The sequence below is a fragment of the Ostrinia nubilalis genome, chromosome Z, assembly GCF_963855985.1.
Source record: "Ostrinia nubilalis chromosome Z, ilOstNubi1.1, whole genome shotgun sequence".
NCBI lineage: Eukaryota > Metazoa > Arthropoda > Insecta > Lepidoptera > Crambidae > Ostrinia > Ostrinia nubilalis.
Genome location: NC_087119.1, coordinates 15,162,308 through 15,183,539, shown reverse-complemented (window position 1 = coordinate 15,183,539; position 21,232 = coordinate 15,162,308). Strand labels below are relative to the sequence as shown.

Here is a 21,232-nt window from a genome sequence, read left to right as displayed (position 1 = left end):
TAATTTTAATTACCCGTGGACCCGTGGACGACATATTTAATTGTGCGTGTGGACTGAGTGATCTTTAGTGAAGGGTAAATCACGGAGGATAGAGTCAAGATGGTCGTTTCTTGTTTCCAAATTGTACTCATTAAATAGGTCCTACCTACCTAAGTCTAGTTATTAAAAAAAAACACATGGTTGAGAGAAAATAGGTTTTATTATTATGTATTACAATACTTACATAATTAATTATAATTATGATACAAAATAAATTTGTTTAAAAATATATTCTCACTTCAGTTGCATAGTTTCGTATCCGGAAGTATACAGGTATATACAGGGTGTTTCTTGGAAGGTTAGACAAACTTCGTGGGTGTAACTTGTAAGATCATTTTAAGAATACAAGTTCGCCCATTTAACCCTAAAAAAAAAGTAGCTCACTTATGGGCGAACTAGGTATTCTTAAAATGACCTTACCTATACACTCACGAAGTTTGTCTAACCTCCCGCCAAACACCCTGTATATTTATTTCGAAGAAGACAATATTTATTCTTGTATACAGGGTGACTAGAAATTTGTGGAGCATCCGTTAAGGGAATGAAACCCTAGACTACCTAGTCTAGGGTTATTCTGACAGATATCAGTATGAGACTCACCATTTCTAATCCTTTACAAGAAATTCCTACTTAAAGAGTGTAACCAAAAAATCGTATAAAAAAATTTCAAATTTTCAAAAAAGTAATAAATCCTAAAAAAATGTGATTTTGACCTACCTTGTTTTGTTTTGCAACAAAGATATTATTCTAAGTAAATATCAATTGTTAAATCTTCGTAGATGTCATTGTTTTATGCAAAAACTGCTAAACAAAAACATAAATAAGGACGGTAGGTCTCATAGTGATATCTGCCAGAACAACCCTAGACTACCTCCCCTTAACGGCTCCGCCACTAAATTCCAGTCACCCTGTATAAACATTCAAATTGGGGCTAAAATGCCCAAATCAATGATCGTAACATAATCTAGGACTACGTTTATTACGAGTACAAGCGTAGAGAACGGTTGCCATTCATTTTCCAAAATAGCTCCATAGGTGTCAAATTCCCCAAGATTCCAGTGGCCAATAGAAGTTTATTATTAGTAATAATAGGGATGTATGGAATTATTAATAAGAGTAGGAGTTATTACGAATGACATATATTTGATTGACTTTCGCAAAATGAACACTGGAAGTGGTTTGACTGTAGATTTGACACCTCTGGTGATGTCATAGTATGATGCATGATTATCATTGTAAATGTAGTATTCCTGCCTGAGGTCACTTTCATGCAAAACAAACGCTTGTAGCGGAAGTCAAAGCAAGCTATGAACTTTTAAGAGATAAATATGCACTTAATTTACCTTTTCTGTGATGACGCACAGGCACGTTTTGACACTTTATATCGAAACTCTATAAAATAATTTATGTAGGTATAACATTAAATTTTAACTTCCCCTTTCCCAATAACTTTGTTTGTGATGTACCTACGTTTGCAATGTGTTGTTTTGTTTTAGGTAGCGAATTTTATGTTGAAGACTCTGAACAATTTTATTATGTTCTCGAGATACCCACATAATAAATACCGGCCAATATTCAAAAGTCACATGTATCTCTCTAACTCAGTGGTTCTTAACCTTTAAGTCATGAGGGACCATTTTACCAAATTTCTGTCTTGTCAGGGACCACCTCATAATCATAATCGGTCAAAAGTAAACCAGTTTGACTGCAAAAATCAGTTAAGTGGTTTTGACCAAGGTGTGCACTTCGTGGACCACTTGGAATGCCTCCAGGGACCACCAGTGGTCCGCGGACCACCGGTTAAGAACCACTGCTCTAACTACTTGACATTGGCAGAATCACTGCGTGGCGCCCTGCGCGCTTCAGCGGGAAAGTCCATCCCAAAAAAAAATTATGTATGACACAATATTTGCCACTGTCTAAGAGTCACATAAAGAGCAGAGCTTAACACAGTTTCTGCTTTTTCGGGTCTACTTTTCACAGTCACTCATGATGCCAGTGTCGATGAGTGAGAGGAATGGTAAATCCTAAAACATAAAGTAGCCCTGCTGAACTAAAGTACCTACTAGCTTTTATTATTTTCCCTAGAACGCATAGTAATAGCATTCGTGATGAAAATTTGAATGGAAATAATTTACACTGCCTGCTTCGAGTTCCGCGCATTGTCGTCTTGTTATCTGTAATTAACTAAGTTTCGAGTCGTTGTCGCGAAATAAGTCTATTGTATTCTATATAATTAATTAGTTAAGTAGAGCTATAATGTATAAGTAAAACATGTAAATAACCATAGTATAATATGATTCTTGCCAGTCTGAAATATTATTCTTATAACTAAGAATATAAAGTTCTAAAATATTAAAGAACACTCTGCGAAAAATCCAAATTATTATACAAATATTTACTTAATTAATTCTTTAACGTGATGAGCAATAAATTACGTACATAATGTAAAGGACAGCTTGGCAAAACTATTAAAAAACATTATCCTGAATTCCATAAAAATAATTATACAATTATACATACAGGGTTACAGGTTAAGTCCACCTATTCCCGTTAAGGGCGTGTAGTTTACATCGTTTCTGACTGATTTGATTATGAAACACCTTATCCTAAATCTTACCGTTTCGAGTAATTTGAAATTACTCGAAAACGGCAAGATTTAGGATTTTACAAAATTAAAAATTAATCCTACTATCCTATACTATTAATTCTACTATTCTATTAATATTATAAATGCGAAAGTTTGGATGTCTGGATGTCATGATGTCTGAATGTTTGTTACTCTTTCACGCAAAAACTACAGAACGGTTTTGTTGAAATTTTACAGTATTATTGTTCATAACCCAGATTAACATATAGGCTATAATTTATGACGATATGTGACAAATAAATTTCAATAAAAAAAATAAGACGTGTCTAAAAAGCGCCATCTATCGTCATTGGTTAAAATCTACAGCGCTGGGCAAACTACTGTTTTTGACGTTCGCAAATATTCTGCGGGGGAAGCCGTGAAACGCCATCTATCAACATGATATCAAACAACAGATTTTACGAAGGGGTAAAACGAGGTCCACGCGTACGATGTCGCGGGCGGCCGCTAGTTTAAAAATATAGGATAGTTAACATTATTACGGAGCTGTCCCTTACATAAGTAAAATTATTCAAAGATTTCTATCAAGTAAAATGACACCCTTATTTTTAAATGTAGCTAACATTGTGTATTGTGATGCATTTAATGTGAAGACGCGATGATGACAAAAGACAAGTAATAAATTGACTTGTTCTTAAGCCCAGGGCTACAATTAAGTGTTTTTTTACATTCTGCCTTAAACTTATTTGGTAAATGGTGTCAACAATCCAATTTATATTTCCTTAGAATATCACTTCTTATTTTTTATTTGTATTGCATCTAGAGTACAAACAACTAAATGCAAAGTAGCGTAAAGGATTTGTCACACTAGATGCGGTTTGCGGTTAGGTCAAAGTAACTGCAGCCCGCATCATGTATGATTGCTTTGACCTGACCACAGACCGCATCCAGTGTGGCAAATCCTTTATAATATTACAATATTTTAGACAAATACTCTGGTCCTAAGTAAAACCCAAAATATGTCACAAAATCAATTGATCTAACTAAGGCAATGCGCAGCTCGAATTCATAATAATCGTAAATATTCAACAAGTTGTTATATTGCTAAGAAAAAAAACGGGGGATATAATTAAAGGTAATTTACTAATTAACAAACATGAAAAATAACAATAAATACACTCAACATCAAATAAATCGCACCTTCCGCGACGTGAACTTTAAAGATTTTCTTCCGACATAGGTAATCATGGTGCCCCAACAATATTGGTGTTAAATAAAAAGCCCAATAAATAAACTTAAAGAAAAACACACTTTTTTTTTATAAACAACTAGCTCTTGCCCGCGGCTTCACCCGCGTGAAAACGTTTGTATGGAAAAAAGAAAAGGGCTGTTTTTAGGATTTTCCCGGTAATTATTCGAATTTTAGCATTCCGCCCGCGTCTTTGCCCGGGGTTTACCCGGAAATATTCGAATTTTTCTTGCCGTAAAAATCATCCTTGGACTTCAACGAACATTAAAAAAAGAATTGGTAAAATTGGACCAGGCTTTGTTGAGTTATGCGCTTACCAACACATTTTGCGATTCATTTTTATATTATAGACTAGCGGCCGCCCGCGACTTCGTACGCGTGGATCCCGTTTTACCCCCTGCATCTATCTTACGCGGTTTAGATTTTTTCATACAAATGTTTTTTCCCGCTAACTCCCGTTCCCGTGGGAATTTTGCAATATCCTGTTGTAACTAAGCTTTAAGTTTACTAAGGTACCTGCATGCCAAATTTCAAGCGTCCAACTTAAGCGGTTTAGATTTTTTATACAAAAGGATTTTCCCGCTAATTCCTGTTCCCGTGGGAATTCCTAAGTATACTATAACCTGCCCAGGAGTATGAAGAATAATTGTACCAAGTTTCGTTAAAATCCGTCGAATAGTTTTTGTTTCTATAAGGAACATACAGACGGACAGACAGACAGACAGACAGACAGACAAAAATTTTACTGATTGCATTTTTGGCATCAGTATCGATCACTAATCACCCCCTGATAGTTATTTTGAAAATATATTTCATGTACAGAATTGACCTTTCTACAGATTTATTATAAAGTATAGATATAGATAGATTAAGAGGTACCATAAATGTGACTTGAAAAAAGGCCTCACTTGGGGCTCACCTCTGGGACCAAGTAGACCAGTTTTTGTTGTTATAAAACCAAATAATGATCTCACGTGTCCTCTTCAGATGGATAGCGATTAATCCCAATTTAGCAGTTTTATAGCCATAAAAGTTGTCTCAAGCGTAACTACCTGTCGAAGAGACTGGATCCTTCTAAAGACACATTTTTGGGGTAAAAACCTTTCCTTTAATGAAATCAAGTTTAGAACTAGGCTTTCAAATGGTACCAATATTGATGGGACGTGGGGATGCATACGTTTGAAAAGTGCTTGTCGCGGGAGGTGCGATTTATTTGACGCCGAGTGTACGTACATATTATTAATAATGTTATCACACACATAATTAACATTAAATCATACTGTTTTGATACAATAATACTATTTAGCGATTAATAATACCATCACTTTGAATCTCATTTATTGCATTCTACTATCCCAATCTCGAATGTCCCAGTGAGATCTTGATATCGTTGAAATACAGGCTATGTTGCAACAAAAATATGTAGTCTAGCTAGTGCTATTGCTATACTTTCATTCATTTCAGTGTTATATGGACGGTCCGCATTGTGACTTCCGCGCCGAGCATTACCTTAGCCAATTAAAGCTATAAAATTAGACAATTTTTGTGGTATACAAGCCACTGGTGAATATATTTTTTTATATTATAATCAACATGAAATCCACCACTCTCTACGCAAACGTAGACGCTTTTTTGTGTCCAGTTGCTTCCACTGGACGGCGACTCGGTTTCCTATAATATGGTGCCGTGTCGGTACAAAAAACTCTACCTATGTAAATAGCCACGGGGCTGCGCAACCGTGCGCAAAACCATTCACAAATTACTCACGTTTTAAATTATCATTCAGAATCAGACTATTCATTGTATTCTTGCATTCAAAATAGTTTTGCCATGTTATTATTTTTATTTTCCAATTCTTGTCAACTACACTCAACCTTATCGAAATTGCTTATTATTACAATAATTTAAACATTCTTATCATACAACATTAGTAGAGCTACAGATCTGTTAAAACGACGAGCCTTACAAGCGTGTAAAAATGTACAACTTAAGACATACAACGATATAGATATTCATCAGTTTTAGTAAAAATATGAGGTCCAAGTTATAATTATATATATTTTCTATCTTATATTACTTAAATATATAGTATAATTCTAGAGGCTCTTCTATTGCTTTCATCGCATTGTGGAACTTTCGTCCTCAAGGGAACTTTGATAAAAAATATTATTTATGTAGATACATTCCTAATGATAAACCAGTCATCTTACTAAATTAGTATACGCTATAATAAATTTGTGATTTACATTTATTGCATTGCTTTCTGATATTTGTAAGAATACTACTTACCCTAAAATTTTTCTTTATAACTGATGTATATCTTGAGTCTTATGAGCTTATAATTTAAGCATCTTAACTACACATGAAACTCTTGCTAATGAACTAACAAAATCAATTCCAAAATATTTACATTATTATTTATTTTAATTTAATTACAATAAATATATTTTTTCCACCTGATGTAGTTTCGGTTAAACATTAACAGACATTTTCATGTGACGAAGTCGGTAAAACTATGCTATAAGAATCTTTTCGACCTAGTTTAAACCAACGTGAAATAAGATATTTCAAGGCAAGCTAAAAATTTCAAGGCAGATGGAGAAGAAAAAAGTCATTCTCCTACCTAATTGCAATAAAGAACTTAAATATAAAAAGTCCAAGCTTTCCACTCAAAGAAACCATAATATTTGGTACTCGGTTGGAAGCTTGTCTATCGTCAAAAGGTTAGGGGAATGCTAGCCTAATCAACATCAAATTGTCCGGTAGATTTATCGCAGTACTGAAATACTGAGAACAGTGTCTTGCATAATCACAATAAAATTAACTATGAAGTTAACTATCTTTTTTGAAATTAACTATATTATTTGTTGTTTCTTTAGTACCTAATTAGTCCATATTGTAGCTTTTATTATTTGCTCCTTATTCGTTTAAATGTACCCCGACTGGTTGTTGTACACAAAACGAATAAACGACTTTATTTCTTTATTTGGTAAATACGTCTCAAATAATTTGGGGTATCCTTTATACGAAACATGGACTTCAATATTTTGAGCAATAAAGAAGACCTTATTTATGTATTACTTTTTTAGTCGGGATTCTCGACTTCTTAAATAATAAATACCATAACAAGCTTAAGCTATCGGGTACGAACCCTAAATACAAAATGGCTTAATATGTTGTTGTACCTTTAGGTGAAAAATAGTAAATTAAATACTTTATGTAAATACAGAATCGTTACTACATTAGGTAAATATACTCTTCAGAGGTCAAACACCAAGAAGGATAATACTAAACAGTTATAGCAGGTAGTAGATATTTTAGTAACATTTGTAGAAGTACAAATTAATTATACGATATTCCTATTACTTGAGTATACACTTCTGTATTGCTTGATTTTGTCACGTAGTTACAATATGATTGAAAATCTATTTGGAGAAGTTTCGTGATGTTGAAAACATAATGTTTCACTGAATAGGCTTAAAATATAGATCAAAACTAAAAAGCCGGTGAAGTTATTTTTTTAATCCATCAAGAAATGGCTGAGAAATTAATTATTTAAATTACCTACATATTTTCGCATGGAACTCAAACATAGGCGGTGCCGTGACGCCACGCCACCTGTTCAAGTTTTGCAATGCTTACCACCCCTGACGCATTGTCGAGAATGACACTCTAATGTCAAAGTGTTCTTTTTCTAGAAAAAAATTGGAAACTTCTCCATTGTTTTAGATACAGTATTAGTTTTTTGTATGTGAGGCAGATCACAACCTATGTCAATAATAGCCTTAGTCCTTTGCGCGTCGACTTTGAAACTGTGGAGCCGATCAATTCTGGCCGTGCATTGTTTTATACTTTCACGAAATAATGGTTCGGTGCTGACCAGCTAATAGACAAGATATAGCAAAGACCAACCCACTCCATGCGCCTTATGTTTCAGTTCCGTGACGTGTTGATACTCTTGATCTGATTCACTTTGAGGTGCGTGATAAAGCGCAGACGCATCTGAAGCGTGGGCGGTGTTCTACAGACGTGACTTAAACCCGTATTCACAAACGATGCTTGCTTAATTGAAGCAGGAAATCGAACGCACAGCGTTGAATAAAGCTTTGTGATTGGTTCATGTGCCATCCTGTGCGTCCACGCGCACTGTGAGACCTCATAGTAATGTTTGTGAATACGGGCGTTAGTCTCAATGGATAGTGATGTGTCAGTAATGGGCAGACTACAGCTGCACAGTCACTCGGAGCTGGAGCTCGAGCTGGACGGCGTGTAGCTGTAGTAGTCGCTGTGCTAGGCCGTGTTGATCTGTTCCACGTTGAGGTGCGTGATGAAGCGCAGACGCATCTGAAGCGCCGGCCGCAGCTTGCGGATCACGCTTTCGACTTCGTTCTTCAGTGTGTCGCCGACGAACATGTATTTTATGTGATAACTGGTTTTTGTTCAGGAAATTACGCGGCTACCGTAAGTATCAATGGCAATACACAAGCATTGCGAGCTACGTATTTAGTGCAAGACATAAATATGTATTCGTAACTCCATTAACTCGATTCGACCTGCAATCAGCTTCACGTCGTGTTTGTTGACTCAACAAACCTGTCAGACTTTATGAACATGCTTGTGTTGGAGCACCAAAGTAACCTAGTGATCAATTATATCGAGCAGCTATTAAAATCTACAGTCTAACAGTAGCACACATAATGCTTACACCGTTTGGCGACTGTCATTTGTCGATATTAAAAAGGATACAGCAGATCGCATATCGGGTCGATGTACTGCAGATGCGGCTGCGCCTTGTCGATTTGCGCGAGCAGTTCATACAGCGCCACTGTGATGTCCATGACAGCCCGCGACAGGTCCGAGTTGAACCGCTGCAGGAACGGGCCCACCAGGTGGCACAGGAATAATAGCTGCACCTCCGTGCGGATCTCAGGGGATAGCTTCTCTTTCACGAACCTGGAAGACACGGTTGAAACACTTAACTACTATCCCTAGCAGTCCCCTCTAGCAAACTACGAAATTTTCTCCGTTTCGCTCGTATCTTTCTGCTTTGGTAGAATTCGGACATAAAGTAGTTTTTAAAGACTATAATTTTACCTTAACAAAGTCTGTCGCCACATTTCATAACAACAATGTTATTAGAATTTCTCAATTGAAAATAAGAAAGCTAGTTCCTCTGTGGTTGATGATTCTGAGTTAAGCTCACTTCCACTTTCCGCCTGATCATCACTTTCACTCAGGTGAGCCAGGCCAAGAGATGCTCCGTTGTGGTTAAAAAAACCTATTAGTTTCATACAAAAATAGGAAAATAGGTTACTCACTGTGGAACTTGCATGATTTGCCCTGCTCCCGCATGGTACCAAATGGCGTGAGCAAGCGCTAGCGTTAAACTGTATCTGTTCTCTAACATGGCGTCGTTGGTCGTCGTCAGATTGAACAATTGGAACGGCGTGTGGGGGAATGGCCACTCGACCATGTCATTTTGTGTAGTCAACTCGAGTATACGATCATGCAAGACTGTCCAGTACGGGTCTGGAAGGGCGGCCATGATGAGGCCGATTGCGTTGATCCACAGCTGGATTTTTGTGGGAGGAATCACGACGAATCCTTTGGTGATGACGTCTAAGAGGCTGTTTCCCACGAAGTTAGGCGCGAGAGGCAGTGACATAAGCTCCACACATGTCACGTACAGCGCGTGCGCCGACGGATTCGGGTACTCGTTAAACCGCCAGTCGGTAGTTGGGAAATGAGAATTGCCTGTCATCGCTGAGTAAACAATCAGGAAACTATTTGTTATAAAATGTACACTAACACCCGTATTCACAAACGATACTTACCTATGCAAAGCAGCAACGCTATGCGAAATGAGACATTTCTCAATGCGTTCCATATGACAAGCCTTTCAATTCATAAACAATACTTAAACGACCCTTGACTATGCAAAATCAGAGTGTTACATAGAGTTCTGTGATTGGTTCGCTTATGTTACGCACTTCACTTCGCTAACTGACATGACATTCCTGTCATTCAAACGGTGCAACGGTTTTTATGTGTCGTTATAGTTATTGTGGATTTGTGAATTAAATAATAAATATGGATAAAACTACAACTATCGGGTTAGTATGAATACTTCGATTAATAATAATAGTGAAAATCATGTTTCAATCATTATTTTTCAGATAAAAAAGCTGCCGTTTTCTTCTTCCGAAAGAGAGCTGCTGATTGTAGCTTAATAAGAGAAAGGCCTATTATTGAAGACAAGCATATTATTATCCTCTCTAAAATATCGAGTTGACGAAGCAGGCCTGGGAAACTCTAACAGTGGCGTACAATTCTGAACCATATTTTATGTTTCACAAAGGCTCACACATCAACTGAAAAGCTGCTGGAATAATTTAAAGACCCAAAGAATGAAAGAACTTTCTCAGGAATCAATCAAACGTTCTCAACACGCACTAGTAAGTAATGTTTTTAAAATATATAGTACGTAGATTTATGAGGAATAACTAAGCAGAATATACTCAAAGGAATTAAATTCATAATTTGCTTTTCAGGTATCAAGAAATTAAGATTAGTAGTAGCAAGAATGAAGATTAAGACAGAAACAAGAATCAAACGCACCACATTGAATAATATACAACAAGACCAGGCTTTGCACGAGTTGGGGCTACAAAGAGAAAAAATATTGATAGAAAGAGAAAATAATTTGTTAGAACATGAAAAAAAGATTTATGATTTACAAATACATAAAATTAAATTAGACATTGAAGATTGATGAAAATAAAACTTCATTAAAAATGTTATGTTTTATTTGCCACTAGCAACTGATACATTATGTAGGTGGCACTGGAAGGCCTCCTCGTAGTTAATTTCCTCAGGTCTTTTTTTATCAGTGGTAAAAGTATGAAAAGTACCCCATCATGGGAAAACTAAACTAAATTCGTCTGAATTGTAATAATCAAAGGGATTTTGGGAATCCCGTATCACTTTTCTGGTACTTATTCTACTTTGCTCATTGATATAATTATCAAATTCTTCTTCACTACTGTAATCCATTGTAAGATAATATTAATCGAATACAACCATAAATAAAGCAAACAAACCTCAAAAACGAGAATAACCTAAAAATTTTGACATAAATAGACACTATGCGTTGCGTAATACAGCTCCCTGGCTACCTTAGCTTTGCGTTCATTCTAAGGGACGCATAGTGCTTGTCACCACTGAAGTATCGTCTATGAATAGGTTTTTGGGACCCTGTGCATTCACGCGCACTATGAGGCCTCAAAGAAATGTTTGTGAATACGGGTGTAAAACTTTAAAAAGATTATTTTAGTCAAAACATTTACCAAGTCAAGTCGTAGAAAATCATAAATAGGTATGTTTAGATTAAGTAAGCAGAGAAAAAACGATGGACCAAAAAAATAATGCAAGTACTTAAAAGTTGCCAGGTAGCATTTGCTACACGTAGTGTGGCACTTTTAATTACGAACTCTGCATCAAATGAAAACAGTTGATATATCTGTTTTAAATAAAGTTAAGATACTACACCAAAAAATAAACAAACAATGAGCAAGTCTTAAAAAGGATACTGTCCACCATTCGGTTGACCAGACTCAAGTAATAGTTAAGGTCAGGCGCCCAGGCCGTGGCCTCCACGTCAGTCTTGCCCAGGTACGTCTGGAAGGCCTCGGTGGTGGCCCAGCCGGCCGGCCGGACCTCCTTCAAGGAGCCCAGCACTGCCGTGACAAGCTTCCTCTTCAACATCGGCTTGTCCCGAAGTTTAGTCTCGTAGTAATGCAAGGTGTTGTATAGGAACGTGACTGGTCTGTCTGTAAAATTACAGTCGGTTTTTTTATAACTTAAACCTAAACAGTAACATTTTAGGGTTGCTTTTAGGTTTTGCTAGTCTACTAGTCAAATTCTAACGTCTGATTGGCGAGGATAGAACATGTAGTTTCGGGGATACATCTAATCCAGGAATGTGTTATATTGTATGCTTATTTAAAATAATTTTTTGTCATTAGGATACAAAATTGTTATTTACGGAACTTGAGATAAAAACGGGATTCTACATTGGTTTGCATTAACTTTTTAAATATCTACGAAAGGTGTCTAGGGATTCAAAAAAGCTAATATTTTTTAATGAAATTATAGTTACGCATAAAAATAACTTGGGGGTTTCTTGCACACTGTTATTCTGCGTGTGCATGAGTAAAATGTTTGTGAATGTATCTAATATTATGTGATAGAGCGTATTATTTGTCTATTTTTACCTTGCAATTATCCTGTTGTAACGATAAGAAAAAATCTAACTGGCGCAACATTAGTAAATAAATAATCACTCGAAAAAATAAACCCAATCAAAAATACACTTACCATGGAACTTGTATAGATAGCCAAGGTGTTCCAGCAGTTGTTCTAGGTTTTTGCTGACCTGTGGGATTTCCAGGTGTCGGTGCACTACGATATCTAGCACTGGGATGAACCTTAGGCACACATTGCTTAGGTAGACAGGTATGGGTCCACCATAGGTGCTGTTTGCTTCCTCTGGTGCAAACTTTTCTGGATACTTTCTATGGAATGCAAGATGTTTGTCGTACCTGCGCATATAAGACGTCATTAGCATAATATGCATTGTCTAATTAACGAACAGCGACAGCACATCTAAAGTCTACAACCAATGTGTGTTACCAGTGATGACTTATGGTTCGGAAACGTGGCCTCTCACTATTATAGGCCTTATACAGAAGCTCAAAGTTGCACAGCGTGCTATGGAGAGGGCTATGCTCGGTGTTTCTTTACGAGATCGAATCAGAAATGAGGATATCTGTAAACGAACTAAACTCGCTGACATAGCCCGACGGATTAGCAAGCTGAAGTGGCAATGGGCAAAGCACATAGTACGCAGAACTGACGGCCGATGGGGCAGCAAGGTTCTGGTGTGCCGCGTACCGGAAAACGCAGCGTGGGACGTCCGACAAGGTGAACCGAAGACATCATAAAGGTAGCAGGAAGGCGTTGGAAGCAGGCCGCTACAAATCGATCAACATGGAAATCATTGGGGGAGGCCTATGTTCAGCAGTGGACGTCTTATGGCTGAAATGATGATGATGATGACAGCACATCAGACTATACACTTAGTTGCAAAGTCGCTCTTATTACAAAGACAATACGATGTCACAGTGTTTATCTTAACGTGCTGTTGTCTAATCATCGAATTAATTGTTTTTAATTCGATCTTTTACTAATGTAATACGAATAACTGCTACCAAATATTTAATTAAAAATATTGTGATAAATGTATATCATACCAGTTATTCTGCTTCCAGTGTTCAGGTGAGTTTTCTTTGACGAAGTCTTGGGCTCTATTTCTCAGTTCGGATCCTTTGAGCAGCAACAGCTGGATGATATAGAGACACACTTGGCTTTCGTTGCCGTCAGGATTAGGGCGAAGGACCTATAAAAAGCAATATTCAAAAATTAATCCTAGAGGTGTAATGATGAAATGTTATACATTATTTATGTATGGTTATCTAGTTATGGTGACAATACATTGCTTTTTTTCAATCATCACGATCGTTTATTTTAGAATCAGTGCAGGAGGACGCCCTCTCTTAATTTACCAGAGATGTTGATTACTTGGTCTAACTCCCTACGATAATATTCAGACGGGTTGTGGCACCCTGAAGTTGGCAGAAATTAAACGGCTTTATAATATTAGTAGGACTATGCATATTTTTTGAAAAAGAGGTTGACAATAGTGACAAGTTTCTTGCGCTGCTTCTTCTCAGCTCATTTATTGTCCTGAAGCAGTGGTAGGTTTAATTCTGGGACGTGTAAAAGTATTTTTTAAAAGTCTACTTGGATAAATAAATAAGTTTTATGAGTTTTTTTTTTTATGTTGACTCACCAAGCACAGCACCAGCCGGTCGATGGTGACGATGTTGTACTTCCAGATGATGTCGTTGATGGCGTCCACGCACTTGTTGATGTGCGGCCCGCCGGCCGGGTTGGTGACCTCGAACACGAGGTAGTCGCAGAACTTGCGAAGGTGTGCAGAAAGTGCGCGCGCGCCAATACGCTCGAGTATCCTTTGGAAATACGTGACGTTTTAAAAATCGTCGTTTCAGCCGAAAGACGTCCACTGCTGGACAAAGGCCTCCCCCAAGGATTTCCACAAAGACCGGTCCTGCGCCGCTTGCATCCAGGTACTTCCCGCGACCTTCACCAGATCGTCGGTCCACCTAGTGGGAGGCCTGCCCACGCTACGTCTTCCAGCTCGTGGTCGCCACTCAAGAACTTTTCTGCCCCAGCGGCCATCAGCTCTTCGAGCTATGTGCCCCGCCCACTGCCACTTGATTTTAGCGATTCTGCGGGCTATGTCAGTCACTCTGGTTCTCCTACGGATCTCCTCCGCCTCCTCCGCCCTGGAAGATGTTTTCAAGCTTCTGGACTGGAGCGGATTCGGCATAAATATCAACGGCGAGTATATCACCCACCTTCGTTTCGCGGACGATATCGTAGTCATGGCTGAGACCGTGGAGGACCTAAACACAATGCTCGATGGCCTCAGTAGAGCCTCTCAACAAGTGGGTCTTAAAATGAACATGGACAAGACAAAAATTATGTCAAATGCCCGTGTTGTACCCACTCCTCTGAAGGTTGGAGACACTACACTCGAAGTTGTTGACAATTATGTTTTAAAAATAATTTGTAAAAATTATTCAGGGTGTTGATTTCAATCCTCTTTTGCATGGGGGTTCCTTTTAGAACGTAGGTGCTCACTAAGACGGGATTTTGCAAAATTCAACTCCTAAGTCGCGGGGTAATAAAAGTAAGCTAAATATTATGCCACAATAAGGTGGATACAGATTGGTTCATATAAATATTTGTATCAGAAAAGTTCAAGGCACATATTGTATCCGACAACAGTCGTCGATATGTCAATTACTACTATGCCAAATTAATTTATGTCAATTTCACCTTAAACGCAACATCAAGCTGATTGTAGGTGGACAAAACAGTATTTGACATTGAGATAGACAAGCTATTGAAACAACTGCCTCACGAGAATCCTAGGATTTCAATCGAAATAACTTACGGGACTATTCCCGCCTCCAGGATGGCCAATAAAAACTCGACCAGCGGGAGCCAAGTTTCTCAGGAAAAAAATCATAATCGACTTCGAACTAATACCTAACTCGGCATCGGTAAATAAGGCATTAGACTGAGGACTTACTTGAAGGCGATAGGGTTGATTCTGTTGGTCTCGAAGATCATCTTCCAGAGCAGACAGAGGAAGAGCGGCGTGCCCGGCACCGAGAAGTGCGAGATGATGTCGTTGTCGTTGGCCATCGACGTCCACTTGCGGTACTCCTCGTCCACTGACTTCTTGAGCACTTGCTTGTTCTCTTTGGGAGCTGGGTTCTGGAATTAGAATAATCATCATCACCTAGGCTCATTTAAAAAGTAATGAGAATGGGATATTTCTCCTCAGGACGCGGGGTGCCGCAGATTGACGCAGCGTCCCCTCTTTCTCTGCCTCGAGACAAGCTGCCTCTAGTGGATACGCGACCTAACATTCATCGTAAACGGGAAATAACTGGACAAAACGGAGTATGATAGTGTTTACTGTCTACTAAGAAAAAGTTTTCCAAAAGTATACGATGTGCAAGCTGTGATCAGTCAACAATGCTATAGTTTAGATAATAATTAATAAAATAACAATAATAGAACAGAGGAGCGAGAATGGGAATTCGTACGGAGTCTGCCAGAAACTCGGTGGAAGCACATGTACCAATTTCCTTTCACGATGGAAAGTAGGCATATAAAATGAGTACTTCTTACCTGTGAAAAGAACTCAACAAGCACGGCCGGGAAGCACTGCAGCGTGTGCTGCGACCACATGTGCGGCGTGTTCGTCATTATGGTGGTCAGCAGCTCCTTCACGGCCGCCCCGTCGCTGCCTGCATCAAACGGGCAAATAATACTTAACATAATGCCGACACCACAACTACAAGGCTCCAAGTTATAGTATTGGATCCAATCATAGAGATCTAGAGATGCCAACTAATGATCACATAAAAATGTATCTTTATTTCTCTTTATTCACTGCGGTATCAGTAATCAACGTTCGAATAATCTTTAGTACTTTGCAAGCATGATGTCATCATAGCTGTCGCGTTCTGTTTTTGAGCATATTGCTGCGACACTGGCACCGCCCCCTTTTCACATATTATTATCCCTTTAGTGTCTGTGATCTGTGGATCCAATACTTACATCCAAAAAATACAATTCATTTGGTTTCTGGATGTAAACGTAAGACCAAGATAAAGGACATCATCCATTTTGGTCCAAAATCAAAAGTGCCGGCCAAAAAATAAAAGTGCTGTATTCTGATAGAATACGTCCGCCTTAGCATTTATTACTATGGCACCAAAGCTGTAGCACCACTGTGCATCGTAGTATTTGAACTCTAAAAATATATGAAACGACTGACTTTGATCTCAAATACTACGATGCACAGTGGTGCTACAGCTTTGGTGTCATAGCAGGCCTGTTCATCTCCGCGAGTTTACATCGAAAACAAAACACGCACGATGGCCCACCTACAGGATACTATTCGACAAGGCCTCACATACGAGCGAACATTGACGCACGCGTATTCTTGTGTAGGTATGATGGAAGAAAATAAAGAAAATGGTGTACTAAATACTGTGCAGTATTTAACTGCCTAAATAATAATAAAAACACAGAATGTATTTTTTTAAGTTGCCTCAAGACACTGAGAGGTAAATAAGTAGTTAATATTATTCATGATAATTCATGCTAAATCATGTATTTCCTCCGCCATTTTCCGCAGTTTGGCACCTCACGTCACATCATTTTACCGAAGTCAGCCCTATAGCTTCGGCGCAGTGCCGATCACTGACGTTTGTCAACAAAATGGTGCTTGACTCTTGAGACAGGCTAAATTACACCATATTGTTAATGACATTGAGCATACATTTTTTTAAATACCTTCGCGAAGTAAAACTTCTGTACGTAGTACTTATTATTATTCTGTGGTCATAGTAACAAATACTAAGGCGGACGTATTCTGTCAGAATACAGCAGTTTTATTTATTGGCCGACATTTTTGATTTTGAACAAAAAATGTATGAATCGTCGATGAATTTTAGATCTCAAATACTCGACGCACAGTGGTGCTACAGCTTTGGTGCCATAGTAACAAATGCTAAGGCGGACGTATTCTGTCAGAAGACAGCACTTTTTGTTATTGGCCGACACTTTTGATTTTGAACAAAAAATGTATGAATCGTCGATGAATTTTAGATCTCAAATACTCGACGCATAGTGGTGCTACAGCTTTGGTGCCATAGTAACAAATGCTAAGGCGGACGTATTCTGTCAGAACACAGCACTTTTTTTTTTATTGGCCGACACTTTTGATTTTGAACAAAAAATGTATGAATAATCGATGACTTTTAGATCTCAAATACTCGACGCACAGTGGAGCTACGGCTTTGGTGCCATAGTAACAAATGCTAAGGCAGACGTATTCTGTCAGAATACAGCACTTTTTTTTGTTGGCCGGCACTTTTGATTTTGGACCAAAAATATATGAAACGTGGACACATTGGTGTATTGGATCCAATATTACCATTGTGTGGCGCCGTCATAAAACTTTGTACTCGGTAGTAGAGGAAACTTGCGGCAACTAGACAACTGATCTTTTTGGGGTGATCTGGGTTGGTTGGCGTAGAATTGCTCCGACAATAAAAACTTAAATTCTACTCAGTACTTTTAATTTAATTCCTAAGTATGGATAGATATGGTTTTAGTTGAAAATACTATTACTGCGAGTAAATGACAAGAAAATCAACACACAAAAATTATAGCACTAATGAATGTAAAATATCACAAAATCGATTACCCGCTCCAGTCATGTAAATTCCACGTGCCAGTGTTAGGACCAACACTCGATTCAGCTCTTCGCTCTCAGACGATACTAGAGACTTGGGTTCAGAAACCACCCGGGACATTTGCAGTTGCACCCCCGAGCTACCCAGGCTAGTTATCAGACGAAGTGCTGTGCTTTCAAAGCTGAAAAAACACATAATGCTGGAAATTATGCGATTGGTATGATGCTTAGCGTCAGATTCCTACTTCTACCAGGAAATCAAATGACTCCTCATTTGATTTTCCGGTTTTTGGACACATCTCCATGTTCGTTTGTTGATCTCCATGTGTCTTGAAATAATTTTGGATCTGGGCAATTTTCTTATCAGAACTTACCATAATTGCAGTTGTGTCTGATTTGCTTGCGGGTAAGCAGCCAAAGAATGTATGTTGGAGAGTAAAGTCACACGGTAGTGCGGCTGGATATGATGAATTCGATATGAAAACATGTCAAGTAGGTTGTGCAATATACCCCACGCGTGGGACTTAAATACATTAGGCAACAGCTGATCTGGAAATAGAAGTAACCCTATGAGTTAACAGTTAAATAAAAAAAAACATATAATATAATAGTTTCTTTACTCAGCATCAAACTCCCAGATTGACAACTATTATTGGGGTGGATGCCTCTACAGCTAGTAATTAATGTAAACTGATTGCAATTCAAATTAATAATTTTTAGGTGTTTAATAAATAAATTATATTTTAAATGGCTTTGTATAAACAGTAGCCAATAAAAATTATACTTACTTATAAACCCTTTTATGCCTAAAGATTCAATTTCAGTATACACAAGTAATCGGCTGTAGGTTTCCACTAAAGCTGGAGCCATCATACTGCTCCCTGGCATATTTGTCTTATTTTGGGCCAGTTTCGCGACATGCGTTACAATTGAATGAATCAATGACATTTTGCAATGCAATGTTAAACTGTCCAGAATACACATTGATAAAGGCATTGTTGGCAATGGAGTGGCAGGATTGCCATTTGACAATGCTTTCTGGCTGCCAAAAAGAGTCTCAATAATAATACCCATTGGTCTAGTATAATACTCCTGGTTTGTAGAATAAGCATTGCACAATAACGCAATGCGGTAGTCAGATCCAGTTAGTGTTGGTGTATTGTTTGAAGTCATAAGATGTTGCAGGTATCTAAAACATGAAAACCATCTCAGGATTTGTATACTATATTTAAATAAAAAGCTGAACAAATTAATAACATTCATACTCACTCATACTGCACTTTTAAATTCTGTGGCATTGTCATGGTTTTATGTTCAGTTTCTGCCTTTTTCAATAAATGCATCCAAATGCAGACAACAGCCATTTGATGTGTACAATGTGCCTTAGTGCAATCTGGTACTGGCAAAGGATCTTTTTCAGGATATAAGAGCTCATATAATTTTATGATTGGCAAAAAATTGGATAAAGGATTACGTTGAATACTTCCTGATATGAACTGCAGCAAAACCCACATAAGGTGATCACGCCCTTTCTTCATGTCGTGACCAATCAGCTTATTATGCAAGCCCATGACAATATTTGGGAATGATGCAAATCCTATCAGGATCAAATAAATCACTTGAGAAGACAAATGCAACCAGCACCAGTGGGTAGATGACATTTCATCATCTTCATTTTCTTGCTCACTCTTCTCCATTGGTAATATCATCAGTTCTACTAACTGATCTTCTAGGGCTATACAACGTTGCTTGTGCTGCTTTTGGAGCCCTAACATTGAACACATCATATCCCTCGAATATGGTTGCTGTAACACATGTCTTAGCAGTGCTATTTGTGGTTTCAACAGCTCATCATCATAAGGCAAGTTTCCTTTTAGTGAGAATTTTAAGGTGGTAGGATCTAACCTCCAAGGGTTTACAAGATGATCAGCATAGCCAGAGAATTCAACAACAGGCAGCATGTGAGAATGACCTATAATGGACACCATTTGAGCACATGGTTTAAAGCTTTCAACAAAGCTAGTCAACAGTTTGGCCAATTGCCAATGCGGCCAATGATTATTATCAGGGTAATCTTTTTGAATCTCTGTGACAATAAAATATGCAGGCAGTAGAGATGCATTCCTATCAAATATATATTCAATAACATTATACAAAGCTTTAAGTTGAGGCATAGTGCTAGAATTAAGTCTTACAGGGAGAGTATGTGCTTTCTCTCTACAACCCTAAAAGAAGAAATTAATATGTTTATTAATGTAAAATAAAAAAGCATAAGTGTTTAACAATGTGTGTGTGAAGAAATATATACCTTCATAATTTCTCTCACACCTTTGTAGTCAACCCCGCCAATAATTCTTCTAACCAAATTGAAACATTCAATCCAGTAATCAGCATTTTGATAAACAAGTTTGTCACTTGTTAAAATGCAGTCGCAAAGCATACTGAAAATTATAATTGCAGACACATTTTTATTTGTAAATTATAGCGAGAATAAAAAAGTTATACAACAAAGGTACAAACCGAGCTTGAAGTATGTTCATGTTAACCAAATTCTCTAGAAGGTTTAGCAGTTGTTTCATTTTGTATCTGTTAGTTAAAACCGCTGTAAGTACGAGGTACTGACGAATAGCAGACTCCTGCAAGTCAGCACTCAATGTAGTCATGATGGCACAGAGCTTTTTCTGATATACTGATAAACGTTCATTTTCTTGTTCTGGTTTATTAACCAAAAAACAGCTGAACGCCTCTTCAACTGCCTCCACTCTCTAAGAAATGATAATAGCATTTAATTCTCTTAAAACTACATATTCAATTAAAATTAAAGTTTTGTTACATACCAATATTTCATTCACCATATTCGCAACTTGTGATTCAGCCATCTTCAGACTTTTTCGAAGATTTTGTTTGATAAATTATAACAGTATGGTAAAACACTTTACATTATTATCACAGATTCCTGTATTACTGTGTAAGTTTGTACAAACACTTGCAAAAAATTAACCTATTAAAAGTATGTGGTAACATTTAAAAATTGAAAAACATTACGGAATGAAAACTACATATAATATTTATCATAGAAGCTTGAACTAGAAAGGCCACCAGTTTAATTTTAAACGCAAAGAAGAAAATGTGATGTGATGCTTTCTTTTCTTTTCACTGCACCCAGCTACTTTTTTTTCTTTTTTTTTTAAATTCTTATGTCAAACTTTAAGCTGCGTTTCCACCGATAAAAAGAGTGAGCTCACTATTTGGGCTAGGGAAGGGAAACAAACTCTAATGAACGCTTGAGTTTTAAACTCTCTGTAAAAAACCATAGAGGAATTAACGAAAAAAACTTACAAGATTTTTTAGAAATAAGGCTTTGAAGAATATTCATGAATTATTAATTAAGAGTGTATTTATTTTAAACCATAATAGATATTCCCATTTA

General features: G+C 37.5%; 1 protein-coding gene and 1 long non-coding RNA gene across 2 annotated transcripts; one reads left to right on the top strand and one right to left on the bottom strand.

Annotated features, from left to right (window-relative positions):
* Positions 1-180: 180 nt before the first annotated feature.
* Positions 181-20,963, bottom strand: LOC135086686 (mediator of RNA polymerase II transcription subunit 23). Its single transcript, XM_063981463.1, has 16 exons — positions 20,640-20,963; positions 20,323-20,567; positions 20,111-20,243; positions 19,072-20,027; positions 18,591-18,991; positions 18,177-18,351; positions 17,815-17,984; positions 15,726-15,844; positions 15,118-15,305; positions 13,789-13,969; positions 13,190-13,335; positions 12,255-12,478; positions 11,468-11,707; positions 9,197-9,641; positions 8,625-8,831; positions 181-8,307 (listed from the first exon to the last, which is right to left on the bottom strand). The coding sequence occupies exons 1-16, from the start codon at positions 20,679-20,681 to the stop codon at positions 8,169-8,171; spliced, it is 4,011 nt and encodes a 1,336-aa protein (XP_063837533.1). The 5' UTR covers positions 20,682-20,963; the 3' UTR covers positions 181-8,168.
* Positions 9,974-10,673, top strand: LOC135086648 (uncharacterized). The gene is made up of 2 exons (XR_010260556.1): positions 9,974-10,333; positions 10,430-10,673. It is a non-coding gene; the product is annotated as an uncharacterized LOC135086648 (long non-coding RNA).
* Positions 20,964-21,232: the final 269 nt, after the last annotated feature.

Excerpts from the sequence above, each read along its gene's own strand:
- LOC135086686 (XM_063981463.1), bottom strand. The coding sequence starts at position 20,681 with ATGGCTGAATCACAAGTTGCGAATATGGTGAATGAAATATTG. Across the intron at positions 13,970-15,117 it reads ATCAACCCTATCGCCTTCAA|GATACTCGAGCGTATTGGCG; the intron begins GTAAGTCCTCAG and ends GTATTTCCAAAG. Across the intron at positions 13,336-13,788 it reads ACCGGCTGGTGCTGTGCTTG|GTCCTTCGCCCTAATCCTGA; the intron begins GTGAGTCAACAT and ends TGCTTTTTATAG.